The sequence below is a fragment of the Labrus bergylta genome, chromosome 2 (assembly GCF_963930695.1).
Source record: "Labrus bergylta chromosome 2, fLabBer1.1, whole genome shotgun sequence".
NCBI classification, from domain to species: domain Eukaryota; kingdom Metazoa; phylum Chordata; class Actinopteri; order Labriformes; family Labridae; genus Labrus; species Labrus bergylta.
The window spans coordinates 11,915,645-11,937,134 of record NC_089196.1 but is presented as its reverse complement, the minus strand read 5'-3'; the positions used below and the strand labels follow the sequence as shown (position 1 = coordinate 11,937,134).

Sequence of the window (21,490 nt, the reverse complement as noted above, 5' to 3'; positions counted from 1 at the left end):
GATGAGGTGGAGTTATAGTTATAAGTCTCAGTTCTGTTTAGCTCTTCATCAGCACTCAAGGAACAACTCCCGTCCAAAACAATTTCTTTGTCAAGACTAAAACAAATATTGTTAAGCAGCAGTAGTAGTTTTGTTTTTATGTACAAAATCTCTAGAACAGCATGCCTCCCATAAACCCAACACAGACAGCGCAGTGTAAACACAATTATTCTTAACACAGGAGTTTTAGGTTTGTGTATAACTAGACTTTTGTTCAAAGCAGATGGACCTATGCCATCCAGCAGTGTGAGCTCCAGTCCAGGCTGAAGCACAGACTGCTGGGGGCCTGACTCCGTTTCTCCATAGTGCTGTAATGAGCTGTTCAACCATGGCATGGTTTACACAGCCAACCCTTTGAGCCCCCTGCTTCCTCCTTCTCCTCCTCTTTGCTTTATTCTCCAACGTCAACAGATGCATTTGAAACGATTGCAACAGAGATTCTAAAGAATGCTGCCATGTCCATCACCGGTTTGAGACAAAGACAGTTAAAGGCAAAACCTCACTGAAAAGGGACCGAGGCGGTTGATTTCAGCCAGGAGAGGCCTGGCTTTTGGTTGGAGCAGCTGCAAAAGAATCAGCAACATACATCCACAGAAAGACATATTATTTGGGCCTCATCCTGAGTACATAGTCAGCTAGGGAATAAATACAAAAGATATAATGTTCAAAATAAATCTCTAGCTCCTCTGGCAGAGACTGTTGGAGCAGCTTGGTGCCAACTGGACAATAACTCACATAGGAAATGGCTAACCTGCCAAGAATAATGCAGAAAAGCAACAGCTAACTATGGCAGTACTGCTTAGACATAAGAATGCATAAACACGATCATTTAAAAATATCAAATGGTTTTTTTTTCCAAAATATATTTTTCTAAACTTGAAAAAATATCAAAGTGTAAAAAAGTCAAAGAAACAGATGGATTTAAATAAAAGGTAAAAATAAAAAAATAAGCAGTTTGACAGAATTTGAATCAGTTCAGCTCATTCCAAACTTTGGTCTATTGTCAAGTTGTCGCTCCTAAGGCTGCTTTCAAGAAAGCCTAATTTGAGCTCTAAACTGAACACTTTTCCATGTTTTACTCGCATTGAGGATTAAATAAACCTAATTGTAGATCAGTGGGCTCAAATTTCATTCAAATACTTTGTTGTGTTTGTGCAATGTAGTGTTAATGCACTTAACTCCACATTTATGTCCAGCCCTTTGATGGGTGTTTAGCATCACATACTGTACATGTACGGAAAGTATTAAGAACGTCTGGGCAAGGATCAGAGAAAAACAGACAGTATTCACAGTGTCCTAAGCATAAAAGAAAACCTTAAGTCAAATGTAGAGTCACATTCTTCAACATTTATTTTGATGAACAGATTTGACACGGTCTAAACAACTATCCCTGATAAAAGCAAACTGAATGAAGTGGAGTCTCAGGGGTTTCTCCCTGAGGACATCCACCCTGTTCTTCAGCTGTAGCCTATACTCCAAACTACAGCTGCACTCTGTCCCTCTTTGAAGAGGCTGCCAAGTAAGAGAATGATTGTTAATGAGGGGGAAATAAAGACAAAAGCTTTTAGAAGTGAGTTTAAATAAATTAGGCAAGATGGTCACTGCACAAGCAGGAAGCCAATGAAAACAATATGCATATTAGGAGTGTATTAGTATTCATCAGCTAATTGTATTTATAACAATGTTTTAGTCAGGAGACAGATTGTGATGGTCATTATGCATCACTACCTCTGTTCCATGGGTGTTAGAGGGATAATGCTAAAAGCATCCCAAATAAATTCTGAATGAGTGGACTACAAACCCTTTAACTGCCATCATGCGGCATCATTGGCTTTAGCAGGAAATCAGGCTCAATCCTGTGGGTGCACAATTTCCACTTCATAATGTGAGGATTTTCACATTCAGTGGAAAAACCGAAATGCAAAACATATCAGAGCTCATCAGAGCCGTAATTCCAAGTGATCTCATGGGTTGATTCAAGTCTTAATGTAAAACACAAAGCTTAAAATACATTTTTATCTCTTGGAAAAGGCCCATAAAAATATCTGAAATGTAACAAAATCTGGCAATGTGCCCTTAATCGTGGGCACAAAAGCCAGTCATGCGAAACCCCAACTCAGTCACAGGTTTTATCTCCAAAACAAAGTAGTTCATCTACAAGAACTCTTCCAGTTAGACAGAACTGGTCAGTTACTTTAACACAGTGTGATACAAACATGAACGTAACATTTTAAAGTTCAAACTATCAAAGAAAAAAACCAATGATAATAATACAAGTATTTCCCTCATATAAAAGAAAGAAGACTGCCACCAAGGAAGACAAAGCTCTGCTTCTGTGCGTACCTTACTCTTATTGTAACGTAATCAAGGCTTGAGTCCAGCATTTCCAACAAAAGGGAGCAGTCTCAGAATGACCTGGAACAGCAGACTCAAACTGAACATGCCAAGCTGAGGCAGCAACCGAGGAAGCTTAATGGAGTGCTGTTGACATCAGAGAGGGAATTTTCCAGTCAGAGAGCTCCAGTGGAGAGACAAACCCCGCTGACTACTTATTTAGTCAGAAGTGTCCGAGTGCGTCTCTGAGACTGTCCACCTTCACAAGAAGTTCTTCAGGAGCGACTCCGGTCCTCTTGGGTGCCCACCAGCATTTTACTGTACAGCTTCTGCTGCTCTTCTTTAAAGGTATCTTTTACCTTTCCACGTTTCAATCCTCCATCCCTACGAAAGAGTTTGAAATGAGTCACAACATTAGTGGATGAAGTGGACCATACGGATTGTATGCTGCATTGTGATTAGATTCTACAAAAGCAATGAAATGCAGACCGAATGTGTTGGATCACAAACATTTAATTTATGATGCTGCAACAGTGAACAGTCTATGTAGTAAATACACATAAGCTGAGCAGAAAAACACAGCATGCACATTGCAATTAGGCCAGCACGATATGAACATTTCATGTGAAGTGAAATGCTCAATATTACAATCATCATATTCAGTCACAGTTTGATAAATAAACATTAAGGACAGCGTTTTATTAGCAATGACATTAAGTTTTTGTGTATCTGCTGTCCTTGATGTTTTATGAAAAAACTGCTAGCAACGTGTCCCTCCTGAGTGCATCAAAAAGGATATGAAAGCATAGTAATAATATCAAGACCTCCAGTCAACAGGTTAAATGTATACACTGAGTGAGAAACAGTGCTTGTTTACATATGACTTTGCTTATTTATTGGGATGAATTCAGATTTCTGTGATGCTTTTGTCGAGGATGCTGATATCAAGATGAATGAATTTGCAATTAATTGCCCAGCCCAAACTGCAATCATATGAAACATCACATCACATCATTTCTGTGGTCTAATTATACTTCTTATCTGAGTCCTACATATTTCCGTGTAAATTAATACATAAAAAACAAACCAAACGTTGTTAGAATTAAACTATCAAGTCGAAACAGAGTGATTACATTCATCCAATTGCGCAAAACGCAATGAATTCTGACCTCAATGCACTTCCTCTTAGTCAGAGCGCAACTTTTTCGCTAGTTTGGTGTGCTAGTAGGGTGAAGTGCATGTAAAATGAAACGTAAAGCTTGCTGCATGTGTGCAGGCTCTGTCACTGGCTCAGATGTGCTTCATTTTACATTCAGTAGTGTGCATATAGAAGAGGCTACTTCTCCACCATTTGTTTAACGTCAAAGACCTTTCAAATGTGGTGGGACAGGTGTTTGTGCAGGCTCACGTGTGCATCTATGCACATATAGGTGTGTTTACACAGAAATTGGTAATCCTCTAATTGAGAGCAGCTTCAAATTAGCACATAGAACCTGCAAAAAAAGAATTTGGCGTCGTCAAAGCTTTTACTTTCCAATGTTTCTAATAACAGTTAGCCAACGAGCTAATTATTAGGGCCGTGGTTCTTGCATACTGAAATAGAAAAACTGCCACTGATTTACCAGGCAGTATTTTAATGTCCTGGGAAAGGAATGACATTGAGATAAACTACTTCCCTCCCTCTGCCTTGTTATATTCTTTGAATATAAGCTGGAAACTATTTTCTAGAAGCACAAGTTGAACCAATACAATTAAAGAGTTCATTCTACCAGGAACAATTGACAGGATCCTTTAAATTGAATAAAATTCACCTGCACTTTTTCTGCAATGCCTCGACAAAGTGTCTTCTGTAAAAAATGTTAATTAACCCAGGAAAGTAGTCTGGTGGGAATGGTAACATGTGCTGTAGCATGTTAACTCTCTCTCATCAGGCATGAGAGTAGACACATGCTGAATGGTTGTTTTCTTACCACAGGAGGTCGACTAGTCCACCTTGCCTGGCTATGGCGGCCTTTACACGATTTGCAAACTGTGCAGCATCCTCGCCCTCCTGTTGGCAGAGATTGACAGAGTTAAAACTCACTGTTTGGTTTGTTTGTTTTGGTACGTGGTTTTCCCTGTTAGTGAGACGATTTTTCCATTCAGCATGATTTCATTAACTCCGGGGTCTTCTCACCTCTCTGGACATTGGGGGAAGGTACCACACGCTGCAGACAATGGCCCAGCTGCTCATCATGCGTAACAGGTAGTTGACCATGCCAAACTTGCTGCTGTTCCAGAAGGCGTCTCCAAATCTGGGATCATACTGTGATCATCCAACACACAATAACAAACAGTGAATACATACTGTATATTATTTTGGTGCAAAGTTTATACATGCTCATGGTGAATTACATCTCATCAATGAAAAAAGGACAACTCTCACCTTAATGGCCACAGGGTAGACTGAGGCACCAATCTCAAAGCTCCCTTTCTTAAACATCATCACTGATGTGTTGTTAATGCAGGTGCCTGCACATGAAAGGAATTTATTCAAACAAAGTTGGATTTTTTTCTACTCAGAAAATTAAAGAAATATATTCTGATTATGAAGATTTGTAAAATAGCTCACCTTCAGGGAAAATAAGAATGGGCAGTTTGGATTTATCTTCTACGTGATCGCTTAATCTGCAAAACACATTTTTTTTTTTTTTACTGCTTTTAACATAATTTATATGTAGATATAGATACTGTCCTCCAATACACACAACAAAATGTCAAGAGACAGAAAAATACTGCATGCCAAGGAAATATTATAGGATGAGAAAATATACTAAAAAATAGGCTGTGATGCTACCTTTTGGCCACTAGATGTCTGTCTTTGACTTCTGAGCGTTCAAACCACACGTGTGGGCAGGCCTTGACCATAGATCTCTGAATGACCCCCATCAAGCCACCATGAATTTGGCCAACCTGATAAAACACAACACATGCACATGTTCATATCAACAGATCTATTTCTGGGAGGAACACAGAACAAAGTGACGGGTGTCTGTAGCTGTAGACTTACCATAGCATAGCAGCCATCACTGGCTAAGATGATGACATCAATGGGGGAGGTATGGTTTGCAACACAGATTCCTCCATTTTTAGGTTTATTTTCACTGAAAAAAATAGGGACAGAAAAGAGGTTTAAAATCGTGTGTATCATAAAGCCATGCTCTGGATGGTTTATTAGGAAAGTGAACCAACAACTTCAATTATTCTGAGTGTGGTAGCTGTGTCGCATGAGAGTTTTAATGCTCAAAGAAGACAGGAGTGCAATTATAGGTAAATACTATTCATAAAGAATAGATGCATTTTGGTTGATTAAGCTGCCAGGGGTGGAAATGTTTAAGGTTCTGACCCAAGACCACGCAGGACTTGTACATACATGAGTGAGTCTACTTTACAAAGATAGAGTTACACACGGAAATAGAGAGAAAGAGAGAGAGAGAGCACCACCTCCTATGTCACTGTGTATTTTTAGCTCCAGTCTAGAGAGGAATACATGTTGCAACAGGCTCAGAGCTGATGGCAGAAATTCAGAAACTCACACACAGTGAGTGATACAGATCTTTGTCACACAAATAAGAACTGCATGTGCAGATTCACAGAAACAGCATCAAAGGATTTGAGCATAAAAATGAACCGACCTTTTGATTCGGCTGTTTCAGTTCACACACGCAAGTGTGAAAGCAGCTACATGTCTAATTTGGTAAATGTTGATTAACCCTTTCTAACATCAAACTGGAAATAAAAAAAACAGAATTTGGTCTTTTGTGTTTTTTTTGCAGTATCAATATTGTTTGATTTTTACTAGTATCAACTCTTTAACTGTGTATTGGTTTGTTCTTCTTCCGAGGCTCGTCTGCCAGCTGAAATTAACATGAATGTAGACAGTGTGGCCCGAGGCGCATTCTAGGTTTTCAACTACTCATAACTCATCTGCCTTGATAAGATCGCATTTAGAGCCCTCTCCTGTCACAGCAACAGGCCTGCACAGAATCACGTTTGGAAAGTAGAATAATGGGAGCCAGTAATATAGTTTTGAAAAAAGGAAAACATCGCAATGCGTTGTACATGTTGTAAAAGGATCAGAATATGGCACATTTGGTCCACGTTGGTAGTTTTATTGTCTCGTCCCACAAGGGCTGCTGCGGCTCAGTTGGTAGAGTCGTCGCCTCTCAAGCGGAAGGTCGAGGGTTAGATCCCCAGCTGAGCAACATGTCTGATGTGTCCCGCTGCTTCAGTGGCGGTGTATGACGGTGTATGATGCATTAGTTACTTCTGATGGATGTAGTATCATGATACTACATAGCGATCACTACCATCAGTGTGTGAATGGGTGGGTGTGACATGTGGTGTAAAAGTGTTTTGAGTAGTCGGAAGACTAGAAAAGTGCTACATAAACTCAAGTCCATTTACCATTTAATATAGTCACCTTCACCTCTTCTCAAAGAAAGGTACACAAAAAAAAGAAAGTGAGAAGTGATCAAGAATCTGAGAGACTGCAAAAAAAAGCAGTCGAGCAGGCTTTCAAAAAAACTAAACAAGCACTGTGAAACGTCTGTAGCAAATATCATGCTGGTGTTTCTGATAAAGACAGAACAGTGATAAACAGCGTGGTGGACATTTGTCATAGATCTGAGAGAGAGATGCAGCGTTCAGAGTAAGAATCAGTTATTTTGAAAATAACCTTCTAAGGAGAAGAAGAGAAGGTCCTACTTCAAAACGTGGGGCTTAAAATATTTCCTTTTATACACACTGACAAGTAGTGCTGTAAGTAACTAAGTATTATCTTTAACACTGAATCATCTGCAAATTATTTGAATGGTTTTGTCTATACTATAATAATGGCTACAATTTCTAATCCCAGGGATTTCTTCAAAATGTCAAAACAATTTGAATCCAAAAGGCTTAAAATCTTGTTCTGTATTCAAAAAACAGCTGATTGATTGTTACATTTACAAACATGGAAGAAGCATTTTACGGCCTTTTGCCTTAAAAAAAATAATTAAATGATTTACTGAAGATCATTTAATTATCTGTGCAACTCCAAATATGACTTCCAAGTTTGTCCAATTATAGTATTGTTTTTAAATGATACAAGATTCTATTTTATTTGGAAAGTAGTGACATATTTGCTGCTATGAACAACAGTGTCATTTAGTGTTTTATATATGTATGTGTGTGTGTGTGTGTGTGTGTGTGTGTGTGTGTGTGTGTGTGTGTGTGTGTGTGTGTGTGTGTGTGTGTGTGTGTGTGTGTGTGTGTGTGTTTGTGTTGATTGCTTCATTCAGGATGTTGTTTAAGGAAACTGGTCTTGAGTGTTTTTATGTGTTAATGTTGTTCTTTTATCTCCACCAGTCATGTATCTCTTGACTTCATTAGATTACCTGAGTGTGTCAGGTTTTGCATACAGTCGGTCTGAAACCTCTCCTGTCCGGTCCTTATCTGACACCATTAATTACCAACAACAGTCAGCAGTCACATGTCTTATACAGGCTGAGGCACAACAACATGGGTACCTTACCTGTCATGGTAGGTTATAATGGCAGTCAGAGCTCTGACACATATTCTGTAGCACATCAAATGGACTTTCTCACTCAGAAAGTTTTTCATCCTGCAAGAAGGAGCAAAAAAAACGCATTGTTAAGTTTCTGTGTCTAGAGGGCAAACCAAAAATAATCACAGTGATGTGTCTTAGCTTGTTATTCTGATAAATTATAACTAATCAATCTTACCTTCCATTTGGAAGAAACCCAACAACAGAGGTGAGAAATACAAGGAGTCCTACACCAGTGAAGGCAAGAGTTACCCTGGTGGAGAGAAAGATAGACAGGTTACACAGAATGCCTACACAGGAAACATACAACAAAGCTGTTCTTTGATTAATCATAAGGGAGGGCATTATTATTGTTTATCAAATATTTAAATAATTTGTCTTTTTTTACAGGCAAATACACAAACATGATCCTTAACCATTCAAGTTTCCATCTATGGAACAAGAGTAACCACTCAGACAACATATGAAAGTCACGAGTAAAGGTATAAAGGAAATGAAAGTTTGTGTTATGAACTGAAATGATTTCCTCTGCTTCCTACCATCACAGATAATACGACTTCACAACCTGCAGCAGGTTATATTGTTCAAAAGTTAAAGAGTCATGCAAGTTTAGAAATAATCAACTGGACGAGTACTGAGTAACAGAATCTATTAACAGGATGGGAAACTAGAATGATGTCCTTCTGTGTGGCGGTGGCCTGATTTGTCTCCCCACTGGCTATTGGAAATGGGCCAACCAGGCTTAGTACTGAGTCACTGTCCCGGTCTCTCTCTAAGCCTACCCTGAATGAGGAAGTCCCTCTTGTACTCACTTCATGTGTCAACACTTAACGTGCTTTACTCAATCTGTCAACATATTTGAATTTCTTCATGTTCATAAAATCTGACTACAAATGTTCTCAGGAAATGGGTTAAATCGTGTTTCAGCACAGTATGGAGCAACTGGGCCTAGTGTGAGTCTGACGTACAACTGGCAACCCATTTCAGCATTTTTAATGTTCAACTGTGTAACAGAATTGCACACCTACAATTGAAACCATTGTTTTTGATCAGCACCTGTGTGCTGGACATGTCTTTGGGCACATTGATGTATTGGTTTTGTTCATTCTAAACAGCTGGGTGACTTATTGCTGGTGGAGATGGTCAGCACCACCGACTCACACAGTGAGACATAAACAGAAAAGGGCAAATTGGTGGCAGCTGTATGTGTGAGTGTTTTGGGGCGGGATTGAGATGACGGAATAGACTGCATCGAAAGGTGTTCACTTTTCACTGAAACCTTGTTCCTGTAATACCAAACAACCCTTTACCTTGGAGGAACAGTTAATACCTGAGAGGCAGCAGGAAGCCGTAGCGGATCAGCAGGCCCAGCCCCCATAGGACGGTCAGTCTCAAGCTGATGTAGTGAAAGTTATTGTTGCTGCGGGTCATCAGATTCCAGGACTCTAGCTCCTCAGCAGAGAACCTCTTGGTCACCTCATCGTCCATGATGCTCTCCACTCCTCGCCGAGCAAAATAAAAGATGTCAGACATCTCAAACTCAGAGGCTGAGTCCAGGTCTCTGTTGCTGCCGCTTCGCCTGATCTCCTTGATCTCCTCCTCCAAAGACGTTGGCTCCTTGGCAATGATAGCTGGAGCAGCCCAGAGAGAGAGAGGGAGAGGGGGGTCAATGATAGTAGCCTTTATATCAGATACACCTACTGAGCTTGCACAAATGCAGGGAAATCCACTGACAGAACATCTTACCATTTGAGTAGGGTTTGACCAAGGGGTGATTATTTTCTTTAGCGCCTCTCTCTATCCGTAGTGTGGCCCACTGCAAAGAAAGAACCACTTTTTTCATTCACAAATCAAACATTTACAAAGATGTCATAACATTGAACTGTTGTTTAGAGGGAGTCTGAAACTCATTGTCGTGGACCATTAAGAAAAGTGAGCCAAGATTCCATGCAAGTTAGCAGCCAGCTGCCACTAGAAGCAGACTGTTGGAAAGTCTAACTTTCTAATTGTATACATCCAAGAAACTCAATCGGCAGAGCAAAGCAGGTTCTTAATAATGGATTACAGACAAAACTGCAAACTTCTGAGTTCTCTTCCAGTTATCCTTCTATTCTGAGTGAGGTGTTTGAGGTGTAAACTGTCAGGTGTATGACTTCAATAAAGAAACAAGAATCTGTTTTTATACAGTTTGAGCTCATCCCAAAGCGGTCAAAGCCAGGCGTATCTGTGACCACTGCCTTTTTGCACACATCTCCTTGTTTAGTATGTAGAACTTTGTTTGCACTCTGCATGCTGAGACTAAACCAGCAGGTTGGGCCCAGAGTGCAGCAAAAGGACATCGTGTTCTAGCTGGAAAAGAGGCAGGAAAGATCAGGAGGTAAAACTCATTTTGCTTGCCGGCAGTCTCAAGCTGCATTCATACCTCAGCATGAGATAACTCCCAAGGTCTGTCTGCATCAATCAATGTTTGAGGAATGCACTGACAGAATACAAAAAAACACTGGAATGAGCCCAGGGGCGCCGGCACAAAACTTTGAAAAATGTTAATTGATACAGTGGAGGTGCATACCCCGTCCCTATGGCTTTTTTAACATTAACTGAAGGCCCAGTATATTTTATCTTGGGAAGTAGAGACCAATGTTTTGTAAGACAATGTTAAAAGCCTTCTAAAAGTCAGGCTATATTAAGGCTAAGGAGCATTTAGCCCACAGCAGTTATACGGCTCTATGACACACAATTCTATCCTATCTAGAATTCACTGCTCTGTATTTTGTTTTGTTTTTAAATGAAAGATCCTTAAATTGTGCCGTGACAAGATGCATTATAGAGTGAGTCATTGTATCGAAATGCATCTACAGTGGAAAGCACGGATTCTTTGGATGAACAGAGGAGGAGCAAAGCAAGCTGCTCCCTTTTAGTAAGAGTACAGGAATTAAATAAAGCTGGTCCATCAAGCTAGCATGGAGCTCCAGGGCTGCATGTTATAAAGGATGTTTATGACTTGTGTTTTGACTTGGGTGTTACAGTTGTTGGTTAATCTTTAACCATAGTGTAACAAAAGTAATAAGAGGGATGTAAACTCTCTTGACCAAGGAATTGCAAAAAGGTCAAAGCCCCTGTAGTTCTCGTTTTGAACAGATTCCACCTGCAGATGTCTTTGATGTCTAGTTTTGACCAAGACAACAGCTTAATTCTAAATGTGACATATACAGGGCGCCGATGGCATATTTGTTAGTGTGTGCGACCCATGTATGGCCCAGGTTAAAAATCCAACCTGTGGCTCCTTTACTGCATGTCATTCCCTACGCTCTCCCGCTGATTTGACTCTTATCTTATGTCCTATTTCTCCAATAAAAAAAAAGGCACAAATAGCCCAGAAATGATTTTTTAAAACAAAGTGAAATCTACAAATAGTAAAAACCACAAGACACAATCACACTTTATATAGTTCGCTCAGCTGCATTTGTCGTTTGACCTTTTCTCTAAATCTAATGGTCGCTACTGGAATCATGAGCCAGGAACATCTCTCACGTCTCCCACTGGTCCATTTATTTCTGGCACAAGATTGACTCTCAAAGGAACAAGCTAGAAAGTGATGACAGCTTTACTAGTGAAGCTACACCAGAGATAGCAGCATGAGAGAAACTGGTCACTGCATGCATCTACTAGTATAGTCTTACAGGGGGTGATCATTAAATCATACTGACTTCTTGAACAAGCCTCATTTGCAATGAACGTATCAATGCAATTCAAGTCCTTTCTAAAAAATGAATATGAGCGTAGTAGTATAATCCCAGGCTGCTGAAACCCTGTCACATATAACAGTTACTGACAAGGTCTGTACCACTGTTTTCTCCTGTTACATCACCGGGTAGAAATGGCTCTGTGGCTGTGATGTTAATCTGTATCAGTCTGTGAACACAATGACCACTGGTTGGACACAACAAGCATGAAGCCTGCACCTGGTCAGTTCACTCTAAGAACTGTACATGGAGACAGCAGAATTCTACTATCAATAAATGCATGTGTTCTTCAACAAATGAAAACGGCTTATGTTGACTTAAAAGGTGGGAAGGGCACAGTCGGAGTAATGTCAACCTTGAATAACAGAGACACAAACTTTAACTGACTATAGTTTGTTGAGTAACAGGATGTTTGGCAGGGGCAGAAGACACTAGGTACTTATTTATTGAACTACAAATTGTGCAAGGATGGTAATAAACTTTCACAAACATTTTACATGGCTTTACCAAATTTCCCTCTGGGGTATTTCTGATTCATATTGAAGTTTTTCCTACTCCACTCAGCTTTTACCACAAAAAAAAAAACCAAAAACATCAACATATTATTGACGCCTTAAAATAAAGTTACATTTGTTATGTGCAAATTATTTAAATAAACACAAAATGCTGAGACACAACGCGGCAACCTTACCTCAAAGATCTTTAACAAGGTTTTCATGTAAAGACGTCGGATGCCAAAGGACACTCCAAAGATGGCAGGCACGATGATGAAGACCAGCAGCAGGGTGAACCACACAGTGAAGGAGATACCCAGCAGGATGCATATCAAGTTGTCAAAAGGGTTGAAGAAGAGCTCCATCTTGAAGTCAGCAGGGCAACTAAATCTATCGAAATGTTGAAAAGATGGAAGAGGAGGTTCAGCCCTCCGCCGCTGCCGCCGCCTGGCCCCAAGTGGCCTTTATCTTTTGTCAGAAAAAGGCCCTCATCAAGATGACTATGGGATGGAACTTCTCCTCACACTGGATAGAGAATCAATAAACGTACAAGTAAGCATCTTGATGTTGCCGACTTGGGAAATATCCATGAATTTCATTATTTTCGCCACCAAGTGTCTCTCTGAAATCCAGGTTGAATCCTATTCCAGGAAAAGTAAGGTTATGTCTTGAAATAAACTGTGATGATTATAATGGCAGGTCCTTGCTGCAGATGTCCTTTGTGCTGTTCGAGCAAAGCCTCCCGCCGGTGAAGAGATGTAAACAATGAAACAAAAACAAAGTGGGCACAGCAGGTGGTTTCCCACGTCTGGGGGGGGGGGAGGTCCAGGGGGGCTGCAGCTCTGTGTAACACGGCCCTGTTAAGACAAACAAACAAAACAAACGATCAGTCTCATAACACGTCCTCCATGACTTGAGCACATCAATTCAATAATGCAAGACCGGAAAAGTGTCTTCAGATCACCGCTGTGCAAAGTAGGTGCTACTCTGAAAAGAAACGCATGCTAATAATCCAGGGGAAATGTTGATAGATGTATCCTGTATTCTAGCTTCAGTGCTTAGCCGAATGGGTTTTCATGAAAACACTTGTGTTACCAGAGCAAAGATAAGAGAGGGGCCCTCTGTCCTCATCCCTTCTGATGATGCAGCAGCAGCTCCATCACACAGGGTTAGCTAGCTTCATGGTTACCATCAACAGGACACAGCCAGCACACTAATTGAAGGCTTCTTTTTTTTTTTGGCAAATGACGGTACTACAGTACGATAAAAGCTAGCAGTAGGTCGTGAGACTGAAGTCGCTGGTACTCACGCAGACGATAAAAGTGTAAAGTTAGCTTTTTGGCCTCCGAGCTAACACCTCGTTCAGCTTAGCTTTGTGCTCAGCCCCGGTGCTCGTGAAATGCTGAGACAATCTTGTTTCCTTATAAGACTGGCTTACAACCACGAGTATGATTCTTCCATGTGTTTCTCTTTTTTAACAAACCGTGAGCACATATGTAGCTAAAAAAAACCAAAAAAAAAAACCAACCACCGACCTTCAGTCACGTTGTGTCCAGCGCCGGTACAGCAGGGTCTCACTCGGGTCTTTTGTCTGGCGGACTACAGTCACACTCCGCCCGCCGGACAACATGGACAGAAGACGAGCTGCGCGATGCTGCTGCTGGCTACGTGTAACAACCAGCCCCCCCCCTTCCCGTCGACTGGACTGTTACTATTAAACACGCTCAAGTCTACACCGACACCTGGTGGCCATACGCAGGTACAGCACTGAGAATTAACAAGAGTGTTACCACACGGGGCGCTGTAGAGCCATGTTCTGATAACATGTGCACAACAGACCAAGAGAAAGCAATCATAAAGCTGCAATACATTGTGCTGGTTAAAACAGCGAATACATTCATTTTTAAAGCAAGACTGACAAGGCTAAGGCAGAGAAATAATATTGGCAAGGGCCTGTGCAACCTTAACCAATTAAATAATAATAATAATTTATACTTTATTGATCCCGCGAGGGGAAATTCGTTTTTTACACTCTTGCTACAGAAACATAGGCCGAAATACACACACATGCACAAACAGGATCCTATGGACATGTATTAATGGAGAGGTCTCAGAGTGAGGGGGATGTCCACAGTGGGCGCTCCTGAGCTGGTGGAGGGGGGGGGGTTAGGTGCCTTGCTCAAGGGCACCTCGGCAGTGCTCAGGAGGTAGACTGGCACCTCTCCAGCTACCAGGCCAATTTCTGGACTTGGTCCGTGCCGGGACTTGAACCGGAGGCGACCCTCCGATTCCCAACCCAAGTCCCTACAGACTGAGCTACGGCCGCTTCAGTCCATGTAGTCCAAACCCTTTAAACAGAAAAGCCGAAGGTGTTTGACCTCCACTGTACTTTTGTTGGGCAGAAATCTCTTATAACAAACATAACCAAATAAAATAATTGCACCTGCATAGAAACCCAGGTGGGCAATACGCTTTTCTTTCCCACTTAGTAAACCATCAATTTAAAGACACACAACATGGCCCTGCTACAATAACAAAATGTTTTTTTATTCACACATATACATCCATCTACAGTTTTTTCAAGTTATTTAAGATATAGAGAAGGAAAAATAACAGAAGTTTGGCACACAATTCAACCTTTTAACCCCTTAGTGTGTATGCCTTTTCACATCAATTGATATTTATATATAGTGTATTTCTATATGCAATTTAAGCCACTCTGACAACAAAAAAGCAATGGCTTCAAATCTGTATTTGGTATATGGTTCAAGAGTTAAAGTCCATAGCAATAGTAAACATCTTGTCAACTTTACAACACCACCACAAGTTCATCCACTTATCAATCTCCATGAGCATCAAGCACTGCTCTGCAGTAGAGCCTCAAAGTCTGGGGAGCAAACCATTTTGTGTTTGATATTCCCTAATACAGTCAAATCGCCTGTTCGTTCCTCAGTACCGATAGAGACCAGCTCCTGAGAAAGTAAAGAAAAGCATATCAGAAATGTTGGTAATTCTGATTATATTGTAAAAGTGAAAGAAAAAAAGGAAGCGTGAGCGAAAAAGAGTGGTGCGAGTGACATATTCAATCTAGAGACTGACAGATAATTATCCGTTAATAATCTTTAATCATACCTGAAGGAAAGCGCATGATGTTCCTAGAGACACATCAAGGGTCACTTGTCCCAGGATGAGCTGTACCCGTCCAGACCTCCGCACCAGCATTTTTCCTACCAGACCCTCACGCAGGTCTTTAAGATTGCAGATGTTTTCTTCCACCTCCTCATCCTGTTTAAAAATAAAAAATAAAAATCTTAACACACATTAGCTCGTTACCATCATGTACATTTAACCGGAGGACAACAACTTGTGTTCTACCTGAGTTTCTGTTTTGAGAAGCATAGACTGTCCGTCCTCAGACTGCACCTCTGTTTTAACTGGCCTGTGCTCTTTGGTGGGGGGCTGACCGGGCAGCGAGTCGGGCAGCTGCATGAAAAACAGCTCGTCCCCTTTGCTCAGACTCCACCTGTGCAGCAGGTCAGGTAAAACTTCAGGTTCAGGGAGAGGAGGAGGCCTGAACGCTGCCTCCGTCTTCTTTATATCAGCTTCCACTGGCTCCTGTTTCACTGAGGAGAGGAAGAGGAGTATTTTGAGAGAGAAGAACATATTTTCACAAACTGTCAGTAATATTGGAAACACAAGCTGCTGACCTGGAAACTGTTCTGTTCTGAAGAAAACATCAACCAATAAAAAGAAGACGAAACACATGAAGTCATAAATTACCTTCAAATGCAGATTCCATTGGTTCAGCATCTTCATCTACCTTCTCAATTTTTACAGGCGCCGGACTAAACTCCTCCTTAAATCCCCATCCTGACACAGCAAGAGGGAGCTGGACCGGGCAGCGGCTCTGCTCACTCCTCAGGAAGGGATCGTCTATAAACTGAAAAAAAAAAAAGCAGCAGGGATGGTTAATACATGAACATTTTTAATTCCAAGGTAGCTGTACAGGACCTTCCTTTTGTGATGATTTGATGTGGCCCATTTAGTCAAAAGCTGTTCACCTGGTGCCGGGAAGATCTAAATCTGACTCACATGGGCATTTGTCTTGAAAGCAAGTAAAAGACAGAAACACCTTTGAAATACTGTTTTCTTTCTTTTTAAACTCTGCTGCTTGCAGGATGCATGGCGATGAGGTTACTGCTCTACTTGTTGTTGTTGTGTGTTTTTTTTTAAATTATTATTTGATATGACGATACTTTACATTCGTAGTAGAATGGTTCATACAGCTTCTCAGTATTTGTTGAACAAACCTTAGTTATTAATATTCAGCCGTAACAGTATGTCTTTATAATTATAAGCTAACAACGACTTAATATGTAATATCATAGTTGTTTACTGTAGAGTCTTCAATGGACTGTACACAGCCATGTTTCTCAATGTGTTTCAAAATTGTATCATTTAGAATATTATTCTTAAGCAGGATTCACATATGCACTTCTGCATTTCAGGAGGACTACCCCTGAAATGCTCCTGACCTGGCTGTTCACATATGCACCTCAGAGAGGGAGATTATCCCTGTCAGAAGGGGGGGGTCTCCTGAAGCTAGACATGATGTAAAAAATGACACGGATGTAGTGGACGAAGCCTTTATATACTGCTATAATGAGAATATTTGCCTTCATATCTATGAATAGTTCAACTTAATAACACTATCTACAAAAAAGTGGAACTGTAAACATAATGCACCTACTTAATTAGGTGCCTGGAGATCGTAGCGGTTGCGTGCTTACAGTCTATGCTCTGTGCACCGGTCAAAGGACATAAACCTCACCACCCCCTCCCATTGGCTGGAGGTGAATTCGCGAAATATATCCTGCTGTGATCTCACATCAGCTCACTCGCACAGAAAAAAATACAAGGGGGCTGGCAGAAGAAACTCCAGATAAAGTCTGACTAAAAAAATGTGGCTGTTTGTGTTCACACATACATCTCCTCCTGGAAATATCAGGAGTTTTCTGTAAAGTTTGAAAGCCTCTTTAAGAGGAAAAAGATCAATTCAGTTTCTGCTTGATTAACGTTGTGTTGACTGTGGTGTATACCTGTCCAATGCTATTTTTGTGTTCTTAAGAAACTGCAAAGTATTCTGAAAAAAGAAAAAAAACTCCTCCTGTTTCTTTACTAACTAAAGCACTGCTCAATGTGTCAAAGAAATACAAACATGATTTTCTGCTCTACATGCCCTTTATTGTTTTGTAAATCTTTTATAAGCATAAAGAATAACTACATATAATTAAACAAATCTTCATCTAGTTTACTATTTTTTGTAGTCATACAGAGGCATCACTATTTAACTGACACTCTTTAAAACCCCTTTAAAAAAGACGACTGATAACCAAGAGACTTACATTATCTCGCTCCAGACCACGCAGAATCTCTTTGGTCTCCTCCTCAGTCTCTCTCTTCTCCTTTTTAATATTAATGATGGGTGAGGGTCCCACAGTGGGAGCATCTCTCTCACCATCATAACCACCTGTGAGTGACACAGGAGAATCACTTATCAGTTATCAACGTGTGATCAGCCAGAAGTACAGAAGGAGCTGATATCAAAGTGAACTTTTACCTCTCTTTTTCAACATCATCTCTGCAGGCCCCTGTTCAAAAATAGAGTGGGACTGGATCACCTCAGGGCGACCTCTGCCCCTGCCTCTGTCCCTGGGACCTCTACCTCGACCTTCATCCCTCCTCTCTCTCCTCTGTCCACCTTCAAGTTTTGTGCTGAAATGACAGAGTTCAAAGTCAACATTCAAAACAGGGAAATACATTTCCTTTGACACATTTTCATTCTGTTAACATCGATTTAAAACTTACTCTTCTTTGACTTTTCGGCCAATAATGTTGGGTGCGAAAGTTTTCTAAAGATATTAAAGGACAAAAACAAATTCAGTTAAGTACAACAGAGGTTACAAAATCTGACAATAATTAAACTTTGTAATATTGGAGTGATGTGATAAATCCATTATAAAATCCATTCCAAAACAATGACCTTTTTCTTTCACTCTACAGTCACATGCCGTATATTACCTTCTTCACTCCGCCAAGGGTGAGGTCTCTGGATTTCATTGCGGGAAGACGGCCGGGAGTCATGGCTCCGCCTGGTCGTCGGCCCATCAGAAGCCCCGCACTGCTTCCTCCAGGGGTTGGCACACGTTGACCACTGGGGTCATTTGAACCTGAATCTGCCATCCCCAACTGGAAAAACATCACAACGTCATAAAGACCTTGTGTAGGAATAGTAATGCTGGTACTCTTCTTTGTTAAGATGACTTCTAACTGAAGTGCTTTATGACCACAGCAATAGCATACGTGTAAAAAAAATAATTTCTAATGTCATTAAAAAACATACTTTGTTAATATAAATCACTAACTTTAACTGATTATTGTTCAATGTATAGCACTTATCTATTAATTATAAAGTCAGCCAGTACTATTGATTGATGATACACGTTTCATCTTGCTCACATTATACACACTATTCTTACAGAAGCAGCCCACACACTTTGCAAACAGCCGACCACTAAATACTGCAGCTCTATTGGCTGCTTAAACACTGCATACTCAACAGCTCTCGAATAGATCTGTATATGACAAAGTTGACGTGCTTATTTAGTCTTTTTTATGTATTTTCTGAGCAGACAAGTCGTTGTTAACATCAACTGATAGTTGTCAACAAATGCTTCTCTGCAAAGAATAATAGAGTTTGTTTTTTTTAAACAGCTCAGCCTTCATGAGGTCGATGATTTTCATTCTCATCCGTTAACACGAGACACATCTTTATGTAAATGGGATTTTTGTGCAATACAGAGAAGTGTAGTCCAGTATCAGTGAGAATATCTGCACTCGTCAAGGGTTTTTATAGGTGACGCACATGATGTTGTAACATCATGTAAACAAAGCAGATCACCTTAACATGCAGTTAACCCGTCTGATTTTTATAATACTATACATTCCTTCTAAGAAAAGAAGCTCATTGTTCATTTCCAGGAATGAAGACATCTTATATTTCATTGTTTAATGGGCCTCTGGTCTTGCACCACAGAAAAGCTACTAACCTACGTCAGTGGAATATACACCTGGCAGACATTTTCTGATTTACAACACGAAAGATTACCTTTAACTTATTAGTGCTCCAATACCTTGACCGTGACTCGTGACATTTGACCAATGATCCTTGACAATATTTAAAAAAAATCAGCAACACGTGGCTAAATCATAACACGAGTACATGGATACAAAACGAGTGCTCTGAACATGAACAACTTTTCACATACTGGGCACATACAGATACTCACTTCAAGATCGCTCTGGTTCCCTTATTATTTGATATGAATTCCAGACGTGTACGGGAAGACTCAATACAAACAGTTTAGGAAGAGTGCGGTTTCTGACTGCATGACGCACGCCGCCATGACACTTCCGCAGTGTCATCACCCGGTGTGTTCACGTGCGTCAAGCGTGCGCACTAAGACCCGCATATTCATCAACAATCGTTTGGATAATGCTGCTATAATTTACATTTCGATCATTTTCTTGTTTTATGGACTAAACATGTTTAACGGGTTCATAATAAATCAAAGGTGTGAACGAAGTATGAATAAAGACATTTGGACATTTTGTTCTTTTTTTGGTCTGTATGTACAAAAGTGAATTTTAATTTCCATAATTGTTGAGAATGGTCTAATGCACAAGATAATTTAGTTTAACTTTAGTTCCTGCATATACATATTCAAGTATGTGATTGAGGTCATGAAGGAGCAAAGCAGCTTATTTTTTTTTATCATATCAGTGTTTTATTATGTTTAATTCTTTACTTTAGAGGTCTAAGCGCCATTACTTGAGTTCAGGTTGCACTAGCAGTTCAATGATTAGCCAACTTTAGATGGGATGCATATTGTTTCATCCCACACAACTCTAGTCACAATTGAAAAAAAGTTAAAACACACATCCTGCCCTTTTTATGACGATAGGGGTCTTCAATAAATGTAAACATTTGAGTCAAATACTCTTTATGAGGCAGACAGGCAGAGACATTTACAAAGAAGTCAAATCAAACATTGCTTGAATTAACAGCTTAATATAAGACCAAATCAAAGCTGTAGGCCTATAACTCCATTAGATTTCCTATCTAATTTTATATTTCATCGTGATAGAAAAATGCTGATAGTTTTAGCGTTTTTGTATTGCCACAATAGTCATACAAATTTCACATAAAATGTAAATGTGAAATGTTGTTAAAGCTGCAAAATTTAAATGTTATACTAAGTCAGCAATAAGCTTATGAAACATTTTTCATAAATTGACTGATGCAGATTCATATGAAGGCATTTGAATATGATGCATAAAACATCTATACATAAATAAATACATGCTGCTGCCTCAGGAACAAGAGAGAGAAATAAATCCCTGCTCCTGGCTGTTTCGGACTACTTTGTTGGCCCAGGCCAGACATCCTCTCCACCCTGATGGTGTCTGGTCTCGCTGATAACCGACTGAGCTTTGGGGTTGTCTCTTTGGGTCTCCACACAATGTTTGTAAAATGCTAATGTTCAGTCAGATGAAACACAAGCGGATAACGCCCTATGTAACACATTAGAAATAGTTTATGTAAATTGAGAAATATCCCCTTTTTAACAGACACAGCCAGCCCTCCTCTAACACGCAGACTATTCCCACCTCTGAAGCTGAGAGGGTTATTTGGATGGAGGAAGAGAGTCATCGCATGACTAATGATGGATGATTGCAATTTAATTACACTCTGAGGGTATCACTTATCTGTGGCTAGAGAGAAATGAAGCTTTTCAATACAGTTCACAGTCAGTGGAATTAAAGCAATACATCTTTGTCATTTTACAAATAGTATGTTTGTGAAAGGACTTTTGCTTTCACATTGGGGTTTATCCCTTTGTTATCTGTCTGTACTCTGTACTCTATTGTTTTGTCATCAGATTATAGGCCATAATCTGGGTGGGGTCTCTTAATCTCTAATGAAATCCTAAATGAAGTTGAACCCCCCCCTGAGGTTGAAACAGTAGGAAAAAAAACATCCCTTTAAAAAAAAGAATGCCAGTTGAAATCTGCTTACTCTAGACTAACACAGAGGCATCCCTCGCCTCGGGATTGGCTGAGAGGGGAGATGGCCCGTAGAGTTCAGTCCATATGGCATAACAGTTGGCACATGTATATTTTTTGAGGACTTGATGGTGCTCTATGGAAAACACTGGGGCATCAATCAGCAT

At 40.3% G+C, this 21,490-nt stretch overlaps 2 protein-coding genes across 2 annotated transcripts; both read right to left on the bottom strand.

Moving 5' to 3' along the window:
• Positions 1-1,366: 1,366 nt before the first annotated feature.
• LOC110002149 (glycerol-3-phosphate acyltransferase 4) lies at positions 1,367-13,891 on the bottom strand. The gene is made up of 13 exons (XM_020657806.3): positions 13,733-13,891; positions 12,395-13,054; positions 9,707-9,776; positions 9,291-9,591; positions 8,139-8,213; positions 7,928-8,017; positions 5,423-5,516; positions 5,210-5,325; positions 4,985-5,040; positions 4,799-4,884; positions 4,550-4,678; positions 4,344-4,423; positions 1,367-2,757 (listed from the first exon to the last, which is right to left on the bottom strand). The coding sequence occupies exons 2-13, from the start codon at positions 12,560-12,562 to the stop codon at positions 2,649-2,651; spliced, it is 1,374 nt and encodes a 457-aa protein (XP_020513462.1). The 5' UTR covers positions 12,563-13,054; positions 13,733-13,891; the 3' UTR covers positions 1,367-2,648.
• An 832-nt stretch (positions 13,892-14,723) lies between these two features.
• Positions 14,724-19,752, bottom strand: polr3d (polymerase (RNA) III (DNA directed) polypeptide D). The gene is made up of 9 exons (XM_020657808.3): positions 19,547-19,752; positions 18,279-18,446; positions 18,066-18,109; positions 17,818-17,972; positions 17,603-17,727; positions 15,978-16,137; positions 15,573-15,820; positions 15,330-15,482; positions 14,724-15,169 (listed from the first exon to the last, which is right to left on the bottom strand). The coding sequence occupies exons 2-9, from the start codon at positions 18,438-18,440 to the stop codon at positions 15,053-15,055; spliced, it is 1,164 nt and encodes a 387-aa protein (XP_020513464.1). The 5' UTR covers positions 18,441-18,446; positions 19,547-19,752; the 3' UTR covers positions 14,724-15,052.
• Positions 19,753-21,490: the final 1,738 nt, after the last annotated feature.

Coding starts and splice junctions, on each gene's coding strand:
- LOC110002149 (XM_020657806.3), bottom strand. CDS start 12,562: ATGGAGCTCTTCTTCAACCCTTTTGACAACTTGATATGCATCCTGCTG. Junction 5,326..5,422: donor GTGATGGCTGCTATGCTATG/GTAAGTCTACAG, acceptor GTGTTTTATCAG/GTTGGCCAAATTCATGGTGG. Junction 2,758..4,343: donor GGACTAGTCGACCTCCTGTG/GTAAGAAAACAA, acceptor ACTCTTTCGTAG/GGATGGAGGATTGAAACGTG.
- polr3d (XM_020657808.3), bottom strand. CDS start 18,440: ATGGCAGATTCAGGTTCAAATGACCCCAGTGGTCAACGTGTGCCAACC. Junction 17,973..18,065: donor GGCCGAAAAGTCAAAGAAGA/GTAAGTTTTAAA, acceptor CTGTCATTTCAG/CACAAAACTTGAAGGTGGAC. Junction 15,170..15,329: donor CATCATGCGCTTTCCTTCAG/GTATGATTAAAG, acceptor TTACTTTCTCAG/GAGCTGGTCTCTATCGGTAC.